Below are 19,591 nucleotides of genomic sequence, written 5' to 3' on the forward strand. Positions count from 1 at the left end.
CCTTTGTAACTTAAATTTTCAAAGTTAGTTTTCCAGAAAGAAAGGAGCTAATTAATTAGCCCAGTCTTGATAAGCTTTGATTAAACAACATACATAGTAGAATTAGTCACTCCATCCTCTGAAATCCTATAACCCTTTGCTGGTATGTCACATAATAGATTTCATTGTACTATAATTTTTTTCTATATTTTCTTTTTATGTATTATATATTAAATACAAAATATGACTGGAGAAGGAAATGGCAACCCACTCCAGTATTCTTGCCTGGAGAATCCCATGGACAGAGGAGCCTGGTGGGCTGCTGTCCATACGGTCGCACAGAGTGGGACACGACTGAAGAGACTTAGCAGCAGTAATATGACTATCATTAAAAGAATTTACAGAGACATTGTTTTTACCTCTCACTATCTTATTAGGTCTTAAATCTCTCAAAAGCACGGACAGTGTATCCATCTTTGTATTCCTGGGATCTGGCCAGTGTCTGGATCATGTTATCTTATTGCTCAAAGTGTTACAATTCACAAGCACAAGGTTTGGAATGAGAAGATCAATTAAAGGCCTTATGCTTCTTTAATGTTTTTTCAGTCCTCTTATGCCTTGTCTTGAAGGCATTTTAGGAGTGAGCTTTCTCTGCTGGATGGGAGGGGGCAAGGACAGCTAGCGAGCCCCTCCCTGCTTCCCTTCTGAGCTCCCAGCTAGACCGCATTTCCCACGCCCTAGAAAGCAGGTGCAGCCACGCGATTCAGTTCTCTGTAACACAACATAAACATAAGCTGTGTGTGACATTTCCAGACACAGCCCACAAAGCCTTCCCTGTATACTCCTTCCTGCTTCTCCCTTGCCGTTTATTTAAAACTTTCAGCCATTGTAGAATTTTACTGTTCCACAGAAACACAATGGAAAGCCACATACAGGAGAAACTACAACTTTTCATCATTTAATTATTCTATTTGTAAAATTCTTATCCTGGATTCTGTGCAATTATTCCTCATTCTTTTCCATTACTTTGAGATGCTGGGTTATTTAACTATAATGCATCCTTCAATGTTTAAAAAGACATTTTACATAATATATGTACATATATGCATATATATATATATGTAAAACCATGAAAGACTGAAACATTAATATCTTATATGTCATTAAATAATGATACAAAAATTATAGCCAAAATATTAGATTTCCTAAATATTTAAAAACTCTTATTAAAACATTAAATTTTTGAGCCACTGAAAGTAAAGTGCCTCACAGAAATGCTTAATACAGTAAGTCTTCTACATGTGAACCTTCAAGTTGCAAACTTTTAAAAAAGCAAACATGTGTTGCATCAACGTCAGGCGTGAGTGAAGTTGCAGTTTGCCCTCCGTCTCCTCTTGCTGATGATCCTTCAGCTCTACCGTCTCCCACCTCCTCTTCCTCACCTGTAACATAGCTTGCTGGTTCACTTGATGCCAGCCCTATATGCCAGCCATCATGATGGACTACTGTGCTTCTCAAGGTACTACAGTATATTAAAAATGTCTTCTCTGTTTTGTTTTTATGTATTATTTGTGTGAAAGTATTATAAACCTATTACAGTACAGTACTACATAGCAGACTGTGTTAGTTGGGGACCTGTGCTCTGGGCTGAGTCGCTCAGTCGTGTCTGACTCTTTTTGACACCATGGCCGCCAGGCTCTGTCCATGGGATTCTCCAGGCAAGAATACTGGCGAGGATCGCCATGCTCTCCTCCAGGGGATCTTCCCAACCCAGGAATCAAACCCACGTCTGCCACGTTGCAGGCGGATTCTTTTACCATCTGAGCCACCTGGGAAGCCCAAGAATACTGGAGTGGGTAGCCTGGGCAAACTCTGTTGGACTTATGAACCAACTGGACTTACAAATGCACTCTCAGAATGGAACCTGACTGTATGTAGGGGACTTATTGTGTTATATAAGGAATACTCTATTCTAACGTTGACTTAAGTTATTACTTTAAAAGGTACAAGGTGCTATCATTATCCATTAAAGTAAAAACTCGAGATAAACGACACAGGACAACTATATGCTAATATTGTGGGCCATGACTCATTACATATTTTATTCAAAGCTTAATTAATAAATGTTTCTTCTTGCTAAGACAGCTTTTACTGACATTAGGTTCTACTGGTTTTTGAGAAATAGAGCTGCTCCACACTGAATCCACTGGTCTTGGTTGCCTCCACATGGAATGCTGACATTGATCACCACACGATCCCTCTCAGCACTTGTGTAAACAGGCAAAGATATGCACTCGTCAGGGGAGTACGGACCATACGCAGCCTGTTTAAAAGAATTAATTTTGTTTTAAAATACAGCAGTATACTGTTGAAGCAGATTAGTAGATAACCAAAGATATAAACATAAAACCCTCCCAAATAATACGATTTATTTAACATTTTATTATAAAATGTTTAAAATAAAGATTAGCATAATAAACCCCATCATTCAGCTGCAACAGTTATCAACTCATTGTATTTCATTTACAACCTTCCCCCAGCAACAAATATTACAGTATTTTGAACCAAATCCTACACAAAAAATTCACCTTAAATATTAAAATGTCTATGAATAAAATATAATCACAATAATATTATCACATAAAAATATGAACAATAATTCCTTAATATCACCTTATATCCATTATCTCATTAACCCATACTTTTAAAAAGACTTTTTCTAAGAACAGCGGTTCAAACAGAGCCTTCATTCTGTGGTCTGCTATGTCTCTTACATCTCTTGAATTTACAAGTTTTCCCTCCTTTATTCTTTGCAATTTGTTTGCTAAAGTACTATACCAAAGAGTTTCCCACATTCTAACTTTTGTTGGCTACATCCCCGAGGTATCTTGTCCTTTTGTTCTCTTTACTCTTGTAAAGGGATCTGGAGGTGAGTTCAGACTCAGATTACGTTTTTGGTGAAAACACTGCATAGGTAACAGTGTGTGCTTCATTCAAGAACAAATAGAGTGTGGCTGCCTCTCGTTTTTTATTGAAGGTTAACTGCTTTACAGAATTTTGTTGTTTTCTATCAAACCTCAACATGAATTAGCCATAGGTATACATATGTTCCCCCTCTCTTCAACCTTTCTTACATCTTCCTCCCCATCCAACCCCCCTAGGTTGATACAGAGCCCCTGTTTGAGTTCCCTGAAACATAAAGCAAATTCCCATAGATATTAGGTACCATTGATGATGATATAAATCTTATTTATATTTAAGATTACAAAATGATGATCTAATTACATTATTTCTTCTTCATTTCCAAATAGAAACATATCTATAAAGAAGAAATTCCACTTATCAATCATATGATTACCATGGAGGGAGGAAAGGCTAGATAAATGCTATCTAATTTCCCTTTATGTGCTTTTAGAAAAATGAATTTTTTTCCTGTTATACTGAAAAGGTGATCAGTGACTACCTATTTTTGAAGTATCATTATGAACTTGTAGATTTAAACATATTCAATGTGTTTCAATGTAATGTAACCATGATTTTATTGGTGTTCAAATTGTCAATTTTTGTGCAATGGGAACTCATTAATTTGGCCCCTGAGGGTTTTGTTTCTACATGTATCTAATCTTAGGAAGCATCCCTAGGGCCTTAGGAAGCATCACTACAAACAAAGCTAGTGGAGGTAATGGAATTCCACTTGAGCTATTTCAAATTCTAAAGATGATGCTGTGAAAGTGCTGCATTCAACATGCCAGGAAATTTGGAAAACACAGTGGTGGCCAAAGGACTGGGAACATCAGTTTTCATTCCAATCCCAAAGAAAGGTAATGCCAAAGGATGTTCAAACTCCTGTACAACTGACTCATCTCACACGCTAGCAAAGTAACGCTCAAAATTCTCCAAGTGAGGCTTCAACAGTATATAAACCGAGAATGTCCAGATGGTCAAGGTGGATTTAGAAAAGGCAGAGGAAGCAGAGATCAAACTGCATACATCCATTGGATCACAGAAAAAGTAAGAGAGTTCCAGAAAAACATCTACTTCTGCTTTATTGACTACACCAAAGCCTTTGACTATGTGGACCACAATAAACTGTGGAAAATTCTGAAAGAGATGGGGATACCAGACCACCTTACCTGCCTCCTGAGAAATCTGTATGCAGGTCAAGAAGCAACAGTTAGAACTGGACATGGAACAACAGACTAGTTCCAAATAGGAAAAGGAGTACGTCAAGGCTGTATATTGTCACCCTGCTTATTTAACTTATATGCAGAGAACATCATGCAAAATGCCGGGCTGGATGAAGCACAAGCTGGAATCAAGATTGCCAGGAGAAATATCGATAACCTCAGATATGAGGATGACACCACCCTTATGACAGAAAGCAAAGAAGAACTAAAGAGCCTCTTGATGAAAGTGAAAGACAGTGAAAATGCTGGCTTAAAACTAAACATTCAGAAAAAAAGAAGATCACATCATCCAGTCCCATCACTTCATGGCAAATAGATGGGGAAACGATGGAAACAGTGAGAGACTTTATTTTCTTGGGCTGCAAGATCACTGCAGATGGTGACTGCAGCCATGAAATTAAAAGACACTAGCTCCTTGGAAGAAAAGCTATGACCAACCTAGACAGCATATTAAAAAACAGAGACATTACTTTGCCAACAAAGGTCTGTCTAGTCAAAGAATTGCTGCACTTGAACTGTGGTGTTGGATAAGACTCTTGAGAGTCCCTTGGACTGCAAGTAGATCAAACCAGTCAATTCTAAAGGAAATAAGTCCTGAATATTTATTGGAAGGACTGATTGATGAAGCTGAAGCTACAATACTTTGGCCATCTGATGTGAAGAACTGACTCACTGGAAAAGACCCTGATGCTGGCAAAGACTGAAGGCAGGAGGAGAAGGGGATTACAGAGGATGAGATGGTTGGATGGCATCACTGACTCGACGGACATGAGTTTGAGCAAGTTCCGGGAGATGGTGATGGACAGGGAAGCCTGGCGTGCTGTCCACGGGGTTGCAAAGAGTCGGGCACGACTGCATGACCTAACTGACTCTCTTATGTCCCTGCTGCTGCTGCTGCTAAGTCTCTTCAGTCGTGTCCGACTCTGTGCGACTCCATAGACAGCAGCCCACCAAGCTCCCCTGTCCCTGGGATACTCCAGGCAGGACACTGGAGTGGGTTGCCATTTCCTTCTCCAATGCGTGAAAGTGAAGTCACTCAGTCGTGTCCAACTCCTAGCGACCCCATGGACTGCAGCCCACCAGGCCCCTCCATCCATGGGATTTTCCAGTCAAGAGTACTGGAGCGGGTTGCCATTGCCTTCTCCGTCTTATGTCCCTAGTCATCTTCAAAAGCTTTTTTTCCTTCTAGTGTCTCAAGACGCTGTAAGTTCATCTTGTTTATCTGCTGTCTCAGAAATAAAGGACAGTCATTACTCTGAAGATCCTCAGATCCTTTAATGAAAAAATGGTGCCTGCATGCATGCTCATTTGCTGAGTCCTGTCCAACTCTTTGTGACACCATAGACTATAGCCCGCCAGGCTCCTCTGTCCGTAAGATTTTTTTCCAGGCAGGAATACTGGAGTGGGTTGCCATTTCCTCCTCCAGGGGATCCTCCAAACCCAGGGATCACACCTGCATCTCCTGCATAGTAGGTGATTCTTCACTACCGAGCCACGTGGGATGGTTCTAGGGACCACAGTCTGGGTGCTAGAAATGATCTATCATTTTCCTTCTAGGACGTTTTAGTGATTGAAGCTCAGAAACACGTATTTTTTAAAGAAAATCATCAGAAGTTCCTAATAATTCCAGTTCAAATTTAGGATTAATGTTATTTATTGAATATATAATTTTATTTAAAGTATGGATTATGTTTAGAGTTAGAATGAAACATAAGACAAAGTTGGACTCATTCTAAAATTTTACAAATGATAAATTAGAAACTTATGGAAAAATTTTCATAACTTGGTTAAGCAAGTGGCAAAGTTGTCATAGGTAGTACAGTTGAAAAAAAAAAAAAATGGCATTTGAATACCTGCTTGTCTAGGTGCTCCTGACCCTACAGTGTAGATTATTCTCTGACTATCAGTTTCCCTATCATCAAAGGGACATAAACAACACCTGAATCCAATGATATATTTAGGAGTGGAAAGTATTATTTATCCACATACCTTCAAATCTTAGGACTACATATGCATACATTGTCTTTAATTCTTACTAACTGTAAAATCAGTTTAAGAAAAGTCCCAGCTTTTTACCATCTACTACATGTCATGGATGGTGCTAGGATAGAGAGAAATAAAAATATTTTTGCTTCATGAAAAAATTTAAAACATTCTGTTTTTAAGAGTGGTATCATAGATTACTTTGCCAACAAAGGTTCGTCTAGTCAAGGCTATGGTTTTTCCAGTGGTCATATATGGATGTGAGAGTTGGACTGTGAAGAAGGCTGAGCGCCAAAGAATTGATGCTTTTGAACTGTGGTGTTGGAGAAGACTCTTGAGAGTCCCTTGGACTGCAAGGAGTTCCAACCAGTCCATTCTGAAGGAGATCAGCCGTGGGATTTCTTTGGAAGGAATGATGCTAAAGCTGAAACTCCAGTACTTTGGCCACCTTATGCAAAGAGTTGACTCATTGGAAAAGACTCTGATGCTGGGAGGGATTGGGGGCAGGAGGAGAAGGGGACGACAGAGGATGAGATGGCTGGATGGCATCACTGACTCAATGGACATGAGTCTCAGTGAACTCCGGGAGTTGGTGATGGACAGGGAGGCCTGGCGTGCTGCGATTCATGGGGTCGCAAAGAGTCGGACACAACTGAGTGACTGATCTGATCTGATCTGATCATATAGAATTTTGATTATCTTTTTCAAGCCTCATCTCTATTACTCAAACAAACATGAAAATAATGTTCTAACTTTTCTAAGTCCTTGATACAATTCAGTTAAGTCTCTTTAAAACTCATTCATTTCTAAACAATAACATAAGAAATGTACATGAGAAAATGTATTCTTTTTGAAGAATCATTATCTAAATAGATAAAAAAAACCATCTGCCTTGAATCTTTCTAATTTTTTTCTCTATGTTTGTATTGATGATTCTGTCAGTTACTCATCCACTCATTTACCAGCATTTATGTGCTAACATTGTCCCTGGAATTATAAAGGTTAAGAATTTCAATATATATTCAAATAGGGAAAAGAATAATCATCTTTGAAACTTATAATTTAGTTTGCTGCTGCTAAGTCACTTCAGTCGTGTCCGACTCTGTGAGACCCCATAGACGGCAGCCCACCAGGCTCCCCTGTCTCTGGGATTCTCCAGGCAAGAACACTGGAGTGGGTTGCCATTTCCTTCTCCAATGCATGAAAGTGAAAAGTGAAAGTGAAGTCGTTCAGTCATGTCCGACTCTTAGCGACCCCATGGACTGCAGCCTACTAGGCTCCTCCGTCCATGGGATTTTCCAGGCAAGAGTACTGGAGTGGGGTGCCATTGCCTTCTCCATAATTTAGTTTAGGAAACAGCATACACATCAAATATTTAGAATGCAATTTCTGGGAAAATTAGTACTTTACAAAATCAAAGTAAACTACTACTCTGGGATATATTAACCTAACAAGGATTAATGGAGAGAATGAATCCTGAGTGGGGCCTCAGAAAAAATATGGAACTTGGTGTAAAGAGAATTTTCAACCATTTTTAGTCACTGCCTAATCTCTTCCCTCTTTTCCAATTCTGCTTAAATGGCAAAGCTTTAGGATTCAGAAATTCCTGTAATTTTCATAACACCTCAGCCGTTCCTAAAGTTAGTACCTAGTGCAAGCTTTCTTTAGGTATTGCCTTTAAATTCTTCAGCAAAGAGCAGACAAACATTACATATTTGTTGAACTGAAATGATGTGAATCTTTGAATGTCTATTTATAATCCCAGGAAAGGTCTTCAATTATCTTTCTCTGCCACCTGATATTTGCTTTGTTTCATCTAACTTCTATGGTCAAAAATGAAAATAAAACATCACACTGAAATGTTTTATAATGCTATCACTTTCTATTCAGAAGATTTCTTTATATCTCTTCATTTTAACACCAAGCAATTTTCTCTTTAAATCAATAATCTAAGAATAATGCAAAGTTGATTCTTTGAATATTCAGTATCAATTTACTAGTGTTTGTATATATTTCCAAATCCTTCCAAACCTGCTTTTGGTTGTAGGCTTTATGTTTAAGTGAGGGTACAAATCTCCCCAGCAAAAACCCACAGTATTTTAAAAGCAAAGTACCATAGTTGCTTCTTAACATTTAACTGTTCAAAATCTTGTACATGGTAAATGTTAAAACCTCCTGTAAAAAAGTTAAATGGACTTGCTCTTAGGTAACCAATAAATAAATGACCAAAGTAATAGAGCTAAGTGCTTTGTCATTTTCACTCAGCATATCTTATGCAGACAGAAGTTTCATAAATATTGTTAACTGAATTAAATTCTTATGGCACAACTCCCTCTTTAATATGTTTATCTTAATAGAAAAAGCATAAGACCCTACTGGGCAGAAATATTTGGATGAAACTAAAATTTTATTAATTATTAATAAATATACTAAGAGCTCAATGCAAAAAAAGAGATACATTAGAAGGACTTCAAATATTTCATATTACATAAACAACTTAGTTTGAAATTATTAAAATTAAACATATAAAAACCTATATATTGTGATTACTCACACTCATGCCTAGGCCCTAGGGAAAGTGACTTAAAAGTATATACATACCGCAAATAGAAGGCAACATGCTAATAAGTAAAAGAAGCTATTTACAAAGTCAAATGGTGATACTAGGTATCACTTAGCCAACAAACCAAAGAAAATAACAAAATAAAATAACACCAGAGAACAAACAAAAAAACACCCAAATTAACCCCAGGTGAATCATGATAACTATTTTGCCAATATCAATTCAAATTTCACTCTAATAAAACATGTGAGGGCAAACTTCACATGATGAGAAATAGCTTTATGCATAAGGTCCAACTTATTTGTGCATAAGGTCCAACCAACTTCTATTATGAACCAAGTCAATGAACAGCTATTCGCTTTAGAAAAGAAGATGTGAGGAAATCAGAAGTTTAATGTACATAAAAATGGCATTATGAGTAATGCAACCCTGAAAAAAATAACTATTTCAGAACAGGAAATTAAACAACCTGCCAACAATAAATATTTTGAAAGACTCTGTTCTGTCAAGAATGTCTAGCTACTCTTTAAAATGTACTTTGGTAGAGAACTACTTCACTGTTTTTCAATAATACAATGCTAACAACACTGCTTTCAGAGTAAGTCCTTAAGAAAAAAAAGTCACATAGAAAAAATAGTACTTTTTAATATTTTTAAATCAGAGTATATAAAAGGCAGAGTTTTCAGCATATATCATTTTATACTGTGAGGGGTATGTGTAATCATTTTATAGTCATAATTTCCCTGGGAATGAAATGGTTTCTAAAGTTGAACTGGCAACTGTGACACCTCTTGGAAGGTATAGGCCTGTGGGGTTCAGGCTGGTCCAGAATTTCTATGTTACTGTGGGGCTGACAGACCCTAAGTAATGCTTTTCACTGGAAAAATAGATGAAAGGCAAACTGACTTCCTATGGAATTTAAGAACAGGGCATTATAAAGACTGACCTACCTAACTGTTATGTGGAACACTAGATCCTGATTGAGGTGGGGTGCAGGTGCAGGAAAAGGGTTGTTTGTTAGGAAACTTTTGGGAATTCTCAGTTTTTAACATTCTCAAAAACACCATGAATTTCTAAATTTAAATTTGTATACTGAACAAGTTTTCTGAGAACCATTATGGAAAAATGCAGTGTAGAACACTTTGGAGAAAGTGAATGCTTTTTTGGGTAAAATCCCTTAGGGGAATCTTAATTTGGACCTATGTTAATTTAACCCCCAGTACTGAGCTGGAACTGGAAGAACCTTAAGAATCTGCATCATGAATGAATGAATGAATGAACGCTTAACTGAATCATGTGAGTGTAGGGTATATTACTTGCTGAACATCAATAATGGTAAACAGAAACACTAGGAAAACAGCACCAGCGTTTCACTACCTTTTAATTCTTTTGGACATTCCTACTTAGAATTTTGTTAGCTGACAAAGTACATTACATATAACAGAAGCAATAGTAAACCTCCTACTTTCCTCAATAAAAGTCTTAAGAATTAGCTGTTCATATCCTTTGTTATAAGGGTGGTGTCATCTGCATATCTGCGGTTATTGATATTTCTCCCAGCAATCTTGATTCCCGCTTGTGCTTCTTCCAGCACAGCGTTTCTCATGATGTACTCTGCATATAAGCTAAATAAGCAGGGTGACAATATACAGCCTTGACGTACTCCTTTTCCTATTTGGAACCAGTCTGTTGTTTCATGTCCAATTCTAACTGTTGCTTCCTGACCTGCATATAGGTTTCTCAAGAGGCAGCAAGGAGATCCAATCAGCCCATTCTAAAGGAGATCGGTCCTAGGTGTTCTTTGGAAGGAATGATGCTAAAGCTGAAACTCCAGTACTCTGGCTGCCTCATGCGAAGAGTTGACTCATTGGGCAAGACCCTGATGCTGGGAGGGATTGGGGGCAGGAGGAGAAGGGGACGACAAAGGATGAGATGGCTGGATGGCATCACCGACTCAATGGACGTGAGTTTGAGTGAACTCTGGGAGTTGGTGATGGACAGGGAGGCCTGGCGTGCTGCAATTCATGGCGGTGCAAAGAGTCGGACATGACTAAACAACTGAACTGAACTGAACTGAACTGATCCTTTGTTAAGTATTACCATGTAAGTTCTTCGGTCTTTCACAACCTAAAATGCTCTTTTATGATGTAAACACCATGCACCTCACAGCAATGCTGTGCAAATGACTGGCTATGCAAATGACTGGGCCTCTTTCCACTGAAATAGAGTTGTTCAGGACTTTCAGATGTCAGATGCACATGTGCACGCACGCTCAGCGCTGTCCAACTCTGTGCGACTCCAGAGACCGCAGTCCGCCGGGCTCCTCCGTCCATGGGATGCTCCAGGCAAGAGTACTGGAAAGAGTTGCCATGCCTTCCTCCAGGAGATCTTCCCAAACCAGGGATCAACCTGTATCTCTTGTGGAACCTGCACTGCAGGCAGATTCTTTACTTTTGAGCCACTGGGGATGCCCTTCTTTCTCCTTGTTGCTGCTGCTGCTGCTGCTGCTAAGCCGCTTCAATCGTGTCCGACTCTGTGCGACCCCACAGACGGCCTCCTACCAGGCTCCTCTGTCCCTGGGATTCTCCAGGCAAGAACACTGGAGTGGGTTGCCATTTCCTTCTCCAATGCATGAAAGTGAAAAGTGAAAGTGTGTAAGTGTAACACACTTAGTTGTGTTCTCTTAGCAACCCCATGGACTGCAGCCTACCAGGCTCCTTTCCAGGCAAGAGTACTGGAGTGGGGTGCCATTGCCTTCTCCGTCTTTCTCCTTAGGTATCAGATAGTATGATGCAAATAGTTTGTGGAATAACCTTATTCAGGCCCAAAAGGAATTAGCTACCAAAGTTCTGAACTTCCGGATTTTATTTAAGCTTACTACATGATTCTGCACTTTCTGCAATAAAGTAGCTGTAAGAGCAAGTGGGAAAAGAGCTCGTTTACTTGTTTATGTGAGTTGATGTTGATGCTTCCTTCGATTTTATATTGGTTCCTACCCTCTTGGTAAAAATGCATTAAAATATGATGATCCCCACCAAATTCTGAAAAGCTTATTAAAGACAGAGATAGCTGGCATAAAAAATAATTTCTTGAACAAAATAATACTTAACTCAAGCAGAAGTTGGAGAGTTTGACAGTTTATACAGAGTCAGCAAACTTTTCTGTAAGACGCCAGATAGTAAATAATTTCAGGATTTATGGGCTATATGTCTTGGAGGTAACTATATCTTTAACTCCACTACAGCAGTCTGGAAGCATCTACATAAATGAGCAGAGCTGTTTTCCACACAAAATTTTCTTCATGGACACCAAAATTCACTTAATTCATTTCAGTTAACTTACATGTCATAAAATACTATCCTTCTGAGTTTTGCATCTATTTAAAAAGATACAAGTCATTCATGATCACATTACTGTGGGCTGCACAAAAATAAGCAGTGCACTGGATTTGGCCTGTGGACTGCAGTTTCCTAAACACTAGTTTATACTATAGGTTGACTCAGTATCAGGCCCAAGATTTAAGAGAAATAACCTGAATTTGAAATTTACTTGCCTACCTTGATCAAGCTACACAGTCTTTTAAACTTAGGTTTTCTGAGTTTACAAAGGAGATGATCACATTTTTAATGTTTTAAAATGTTTTTATAACAATATTTTCCTATTTCAGTATTTCCTATTTCAAATATTTTTGGAAGGTCTATCTTATGTTCTAAACATCCTGTACAGTGTTTGACACATAATCAATACAGATAAATATTCATTGCTATTATTCAAACACTAATGCTACTATTGGGGGACCTATAACAAATCACTTAGTTTACCAGATTTGCAGTTTCTTCCTCAATAAAACATAGAGAAAAACTGCTCTACCAAACTCAGAGGATTACTGTGAAAACATATGTGATTGTATTTCACTCTATGTCAATCTTCAGTTCTCTCAGTGCTACACCAATTTTCTAAAACTAAAAATCTGATCTTACCACACACCTGTTCTGCATTCTTAATGACTTTCTATTGATCATAAGGCAGGCTCAACTCCTTGGCATGGCTCCAAGGCTTGTCATACTTGGGCTCAGCTTTTTTTTCTGACTACATCCCCTATCATTCTTCGATGTGAACCATTCCAGTACATTCCAGATGTACTATACTTGCACTTCCCAGAACAACCTAAATTCTTTTCATATCTCCATGCATTCAAAACTACGTCCCCTTCTATAGAGAATGCATTTTTGAATTTGTCCTTGAACTTTTCATACTTCTATTGTGAATACAGTTTGGGGAAGATTCTTCCTTTCCCTGTGAGATCATCAGACTTTCCCTCTTCTGCTTACACATGATAGAGCTGAGGTCTCCTTCATCTGCCAAAACATTTTATGTAATCCTCCATAAATGTACTTCTGTAACTTTGAACTGAATAGTTTCTCTTCCCCTTTGTCTCTACTCAACAGAAGATTCTTTGAAGGAAGAAATTTATTTTGTTACCCTACTCTTCAGAACATGGTATATAACAGGAACTTAAGTATTGAACGATGATTGAAAGCACTTAGTGGAGAAGGCAATGGCACCCCACTCCAGTACTCTTGCCTGGAAAATCCCATGGACAGAGGAGCCTGGTAGGCTGCAGTCCATGGGGTCGATAAGAGTCAGACACAACTGAGCGACTTCACTTTCACTTTTCACTTTCATGCATTGGAGAAGGAAATGGCAACCCACTCCAGTGTTCTTGCCTGGAGAATCCCAGGGACGGGGGAGCCTGGTGGGCTGCTGTCTATGGGTTTGCACAGAGTCGGACACGACTGAAGCGACTTAGCAGCAGCAGTGTACTATAGTGTACCATATGAAATAATTATCATATTATTATAAAAATATTTTAAAATGTTCACTTCAGGATAAGTCAGACTTACCACATGTACTAAGTAACCATGTAAGTTAGTAACTTACCCTGGTGAGTACTTCACAGATACAGGGGCTCAACATGGTTCTATAGGAAACACCAGTCTCCACTTTCAAATGAGGCTCATTGAGACCAGGCAATTAGCCCCAAATCACCCAGATCATAAGTTTGAGAGCTGAGAATGGGATTTAGTCTGTTAGACTCCAAAATTCTGTGTTCTGAAACATTTAGCAACATGTCCCATATTCTCTCTCCTCTTAGTTGATCCAGGAGAGGCAGTCAAAACAGTAAGGTTATATGGGAAAATGAGCCTCACTTAAGGGAGGAGGGGAAAAAAGAGGTGGGGAAGCACCTTAAATCCTTCCATTATGTGTCAGGAAACAGTGCAAAAGTCTTGGAGGAAATCCCTTTTACAAAAATAATAAATTCATCTTATCTTTCAATAATCTCTTTTATTGACTATGCCAATTCATTTTATCTCTCTTTACATGAACTATTTTTTGAATTAAATTATTTTTAGCTTTCCATCCCAGTTCTTTTTTTTAAAGTATGGTAAATAAAATGGTATAGAAATGATACTCAGACCACAGTGTTGTAGAAGGATAAATTCCAAGTCTTACAAGGTTATGTTGCTTTTTATACAGCCCAGTACAACACTGCATTTTTGATTTGCATTCAGATAATGGTCAGTTATGTGGGTACTGCTTGAGGTCATTGTCTTCTGCATTTATGCCTACTCAGGTCTTCTCCATGCTCTCTATTTTATTGCTGGGATTTCTCTATAACTGAGGAGAAGGCAATGGCAACCCACTCCAGTACTCTTGCCTGGAAAATCCCATGGATGGAGGAGCCTGGTAGACTGCAGTCCATAGGGTTGCAAAGAGTTGGACATAACTGAGCGACTTCACTTTTACTTTTCACTTTCATGCATTGGAGGAGGACATGGCAACCCACTCCAGTGTTCTTGCCTGGAGAACACTGGGCAAGGGATGGGGGAGCCTGGTGGGCTGCCATCTATGGGGTCGCACAGAGTCAGACATGACTGAAGTGACTTAGCAGCAGCAGCAGCAGCCCCATAAGGGAACCAGTTTATACATGTCCTACCTTTCCTCTTCATCAAGGTCACCATATGGCTTTTAATTTTGTTTGCCAAAGAATTAACACTTTACATAATTAAAAAATTGGCATCATATACAACTTTATATGTTATCTTAACCTTAACTTTTATACATAACTTTCAATATGGTTCATACACCTCATGTGCATAATCCATAATTGATTGATATACCAATTTCTTACATGAATCAATAGCTTGATAGAAATAAAATAATTTCACTTTCTCTCATTTCATAAGAGAAAATGAAGCTTATATGGCGGGGGGAAATGGAGAGTTTCTCAGAAATGTATGTTCTTTTAGGTCAGAGGATGCTCTTATATATCTCTGAGCAGTAACTGCTATGGTTTTATTAGTTTCTATTTTAAAATACATATTCTTATTTTTTTATTTTTTTTACTTTACAAAAGAAATTATAATAATTAGAAAATTCAATGAAATATTTCCCAACTATAAAATTATTTTTCTTATAGTAAACAGTATAAGAAATTGTTTTGTTGGTGAATATATATACAATCAAAATTTTAAGCTTACATGTATTCATACTTACATTTAAAAATTCTACTGTTAAGTAAAAGTTACACACTTCATCTACAAATATGTCCTACTTTAAAGACAAATATCCCTCAAGTTCCATTGTTAAAAAATTGAAGGTTTTAAAAGGGAAAGTGAAAGTCACTCAGTTGTGTCTGACTCTTTTGGAACCCATGACTACACGGTCCATTGAATTCTCCAGGCAAGAATACTGGAGTGGGTAGCCCTTTGTTTCTCCAGGGGATCTTCCCAACCCAGGGATCGAACCCAGGTCTCCCGCATTACAGAAGAATTCTTTCTTTACGAGCTGAGCCACAAGGGAAGCCCCTTAAAAGGGAAAAGTTAACTTAGTAAGTCTCTGTCAAGACAGTTTTCTTCATTTGCCAATCAGGACAAGGTATGATATGAAAGCCAGATGTGTATTAACATCGTGCTGCTTTCGATTTCTGCATGCTTAGATATACGAAACACATTTAAGTTATGTGACTACATATTTCCTCATTTAAGCTATGTGAACACATTTCCACATTTGAAAACAGGAATAATAATATCCACCTTTCAGGGCTACTCAGAAAAGTATATAAGGTAAAGTATACAAAGCATTTAGCACATTGCTGAAAGTAACAGGAACATTGGTAGTTCACATAACCATTCAGCGTTTTTTTCTTTTCAGACTAAAGCTTATTTAGAAATTATGATGTTATTCTTTTCATAACAAAATAAAGGCTTTAAAATGTCCTATCAGTTCAGTTTAGTCACTCAGTCATGTCCGACTCTTTGCAACCCCACGGACTGCAGCACGCCAGGCCTCCCGGTCCATCACTAACTCCCAGAGATTACTCAAACTCATGTCCCTTGAGTCGGTGATGCCATCCAACCATCTCATCCTCTGGCATCCCCTCCTCCTCCCACCTTCAATCTTTCCCAGCATCAGGGTCTTTTCAAATGCATCACCTCTTCACATCAGGTGGCCAAAGTATTGGAGTTTCAGCTTGAGCATCAGTCCTTCCAGTGAATACTCAGGAGTGATCTCCTTTAGGATGGACTGGTTTGATCTCCCTGCAGTCCAAGGGACCCTCAAGAGTATTCTCCAACACCACAGTTCAAAAGCAGCAATTCTGCAGCACTCAGCTTTCTTTATAGTCCAACTCTCACATCTATATATAACTACTAGAAAAACCATAGCCTTGACTAGACAGACCTGTGTTAGCAAAGTACTGTCTCTGCTTTTTAATATGGTGTCTAGGTTGGTCACAGCTTTTCTTCCAAGGAGAAAGTGTCTTTTAACTTCACGGCTGCAGTCACCATCTGCAGTGATTTTGGAGCCCCAAAAATAAAAGTCAGCCACTGTTTCCATTGTTTCCCCATCTATTTGTCATGAAGTGATGGGATCAGATGCCATCATCTTAGTTTTCTGAATGTTGAGTTTTAAGCTAACTCTTTCCCTCTCCTCTTTCACTTTCATTAAAAGGCACTTTAGTTCCTCTTCACTTTCTGCCATAAGGTGTCATCTGTATATCTGAGGTTATTGACATTTCTCCTGGCAATCTTGATTCCAGCTGGTGTTTCTTCCAGCCCAGAATTTCTCATAATGTGCTCTGAATATAAGTTAAATAAGCAGGGCGACAATATACAGCCTTGATGTACTCCTTTCCCAATTTGGAACCAGTCTGTTATTCCATGTTCTAACTGTTGCTTCTTGACCTGCATACAGATTTCTCAGAAGGCAGGTCAGGTGGTCTGGTATTCCCATCTCTTGAAAAATTTTCCACAGTTTGTTGTGATCCACAAAGTCAAAGGTTTGGCATAGTCAACAAAGCAGAAGTAGATGATTTTATTAAACTCTCTCGCTTTTTCTGTGATCCAATGGATATTGGCAATTTGATCTCTGGTTCCTCTGCCTTTTCTTTTTTTTTTTAAATTTTATTTTATTTTTAAACTTTACATAATTGTATTAGTTTTGCCAAGTATCAAAATGAATCCATCACAGGTATACATGTGCTGCCCATCCTGAACCCTCCTCCCTCCTCCCTCCCCATACCATCCCTCTGGGTCGTCCCAGTGCACTAGCCCCAAGCATCCAGTATCGTGCATTGAACCTGGACTGGCATCTCGTTTCATACATGATATTTTACATGTTTCAATGCCATTCTCCCAAATCTTCCCACCCTCTCCCTCTGCCTTTTCTAAAGCCAGCTTGAACATATGGAAGTTCATAGTTCATACACTGTTGAAGCCTGCCTTGGAGAATTTTGAGCATTACTCTGCTAGCGTGTGAGATGAGTGCAACTGTGCGGTAGTTTGAGCATTCTTTGGCATTGCCTTTCTTTGGGATTTGAATGAAAACTGACCTTTCATGTCCTGTGGCCACTGATGAGTTTTCCAAATTTGCTGGCATATTCATTCAGTGAAGGACTTCAACAGCATCATCTCTTAGGATTAAAAATAGCTCAACTGGAATTCGATTACCTCCTCTAGCTTTGTTCATACTGATGCTTCCTAAGGTCCACTTGACCTCTCATTCCAGGATGTCTGGTTCTAGGTGAGTGACCACATCATCATGGTTATATGGGTCATAAAGATCTTTTTTGTATAGTTCTTCTGTGTATTCTTGCCACCTCTTCTGAATATCTTCTGCTTCTGTTAGGTCCATACCATTTCTGTCCTTTATTGAGCCCATCTTTGCATGAAATGCTCTCTTGGTGTCTCTAATTTTCTTGAAGAGATCTCTAGTCTTTCCCAGTCTATTGTTCTCCTCTCCTTCTTTGCATTGATCACTGAGGAAGGCTTTCTTATCTCTCCTTGCTATTCTTTGAAACTCTGCATTCAAACAGGTATATCTTTCCTTTCCTCCTTTGCCTTTCATTTCTCTTCTCTCAGCCATTTGTAAGGTCTCTTCAGACAACCATTTTGCCTTTTTGCATTTCTTTTTCTTGGGGATGATCTGCTCCTTGTCTCCTGTACAATGTTACAAACCTCCATCCATAGTTCATCAGGCACTCTGTCTATCAGATCTAGTCCCCTCAATCTATTTGTCACTTACACTGTATAATCATAAGGCACTTGATTTAGGTCATACCTGAATGTTCTAGTGGTTTTCCCTACTTTGTTCAATTTCAGTCTGAATTTGGCAATAAGGAGTTCATGATCTGAGCCACAGTCAGCTCCTGGTCTTGTTTTTGCTGACTGTATAGAGCTTCTCCATCTTTGGCTGCAAAGAATATAATCAATCTGATTTCGGTGTTGACCATCTTGTGACGTCCATGTGTAGAGTCTTCACTTGTGTTGTTGAAGAGGATGTTTGCTATGACCAGGGTGTTCTCTTGGCAAAATTCTGTTAGCCTTTGCCCTGCTTCATTCTGTACTCCAAGGCCAAATTTGCCTGTTACTCCACACATTTTTTGACTTCCTACTTTTGCATTCCTGTCCCCTATAATGACTGTGGGCAAGAATCCCTTAGAAGAACTGAGTAGCCATCATAGTTAAGAAGTGTCCAAAATGCAGCACTTGGATGCAATCTCAAAAACAACAGAATGATCTCTGTTCATTTCCAAGGCAAACCATTCAGTATCACAGTAATCCAAGTCTATGCCCTGACCAGTAATGCTGAAGAAGCTGAACGGTTCTATGAGGGCCTACAAGACCTTCTAGAACTAATACCCCCCCATAGAAAAAAAAGTCCTATACATCTTAAATATAATAAAGGACACAGTATTTTCAGTATAAATTTGTTCAAATGCAGGTGAGATTAAAAAGTAAACAAAAAATTCATAGGCCAAGAACATCTTATTAAAAAGATTTAATCCAAAAATGTATTGATTAAAGCTGTCCCTGTTAAAAATGTATTACCTGTGGAATCCAGCCCATAAAACAAGGGAGAACTGACGATACACTAGGAGAATCATGCTGATTTTCACAAAGTCGATTTCCATCAAAACTGCATCCTTCCAGCAGTAAGCCACTGATCTGCCACGGAGATATACAAATCATTAAAATACATATTACAGTCTGAAACGACAGGAGTTACTCTATTATATCTTCAGAAGGAAGGCGACAATTTCCATTGTAACTATACATTTCAAACAGTGTTCAAACAAAGACTATGGTATTTTATCTGAGAATAATGAAGGAGAAGGCCTGGACCAGTGTTCACTATGAGCTTTAGGCTTAGTCCTGAATTTTAGCAAACAATTGAGAAAAAAATACTTATAAATGTCATCAGTTATACAACTGCATGTGCCTTGGCACTAGAATAATAGAAATATAATGACAAAAGCCAAAATGTTACTCTTTTTCCAGGAAGGGGAAAGATAAGCACAAAGCACACTAGAGAAAAA

General features: G+C 38.6%; 1 protein-coding gene across 2 annotated transcripts in view; it reads right to left on the reverse strand.

Moving 5' to 3' along the window:
• Nucleotides 1–2,046: 2,046 nt before the first annotated feature.
• DYNC2H1 (dynein cytoplasmic 2 heavy chain 1) overlaps nucleotides 2,047–19,591 on the reverse strand; it is a 398,003-nt gene continuing 380,458 nt past the window's right edge. For both annotated transcript variants that reach the window (XM_061440087.1, XM_061440086.1), the window contains 2 exons: nucleotides 19,104–19,220; nucleotides 2,047–2,302 (listed from right to left, as the gene is read on the reverse strand). In XM_061440087.1, the coding sequence (XP_061296071.1) occupies nucleotides 2,144–2,302; nucleotides 19,104–19,220 (276 nt within the window). In that variant the 3' untranslated portion in view covers nucleotides 2,047–2,143. The remainder of the gene's footprint in view (nucleotides 2,303–19,103; nucleotides 19,221–19,591) is intronic.

Source organism: Bos javanicus, chromosome 15 (assembly GCF_032452875.1).
Source record: "Bos javanicus breed banteng chromosome 15, ARS-OSU_banteng_1.0, whole genome shotgun sequence".
Taxonomy (NCBI): Eukaryota; Metazoa; Chordata; class Mammalia; order Artiodactyla; family Bovidae; genus Bos; species Bos javanicus.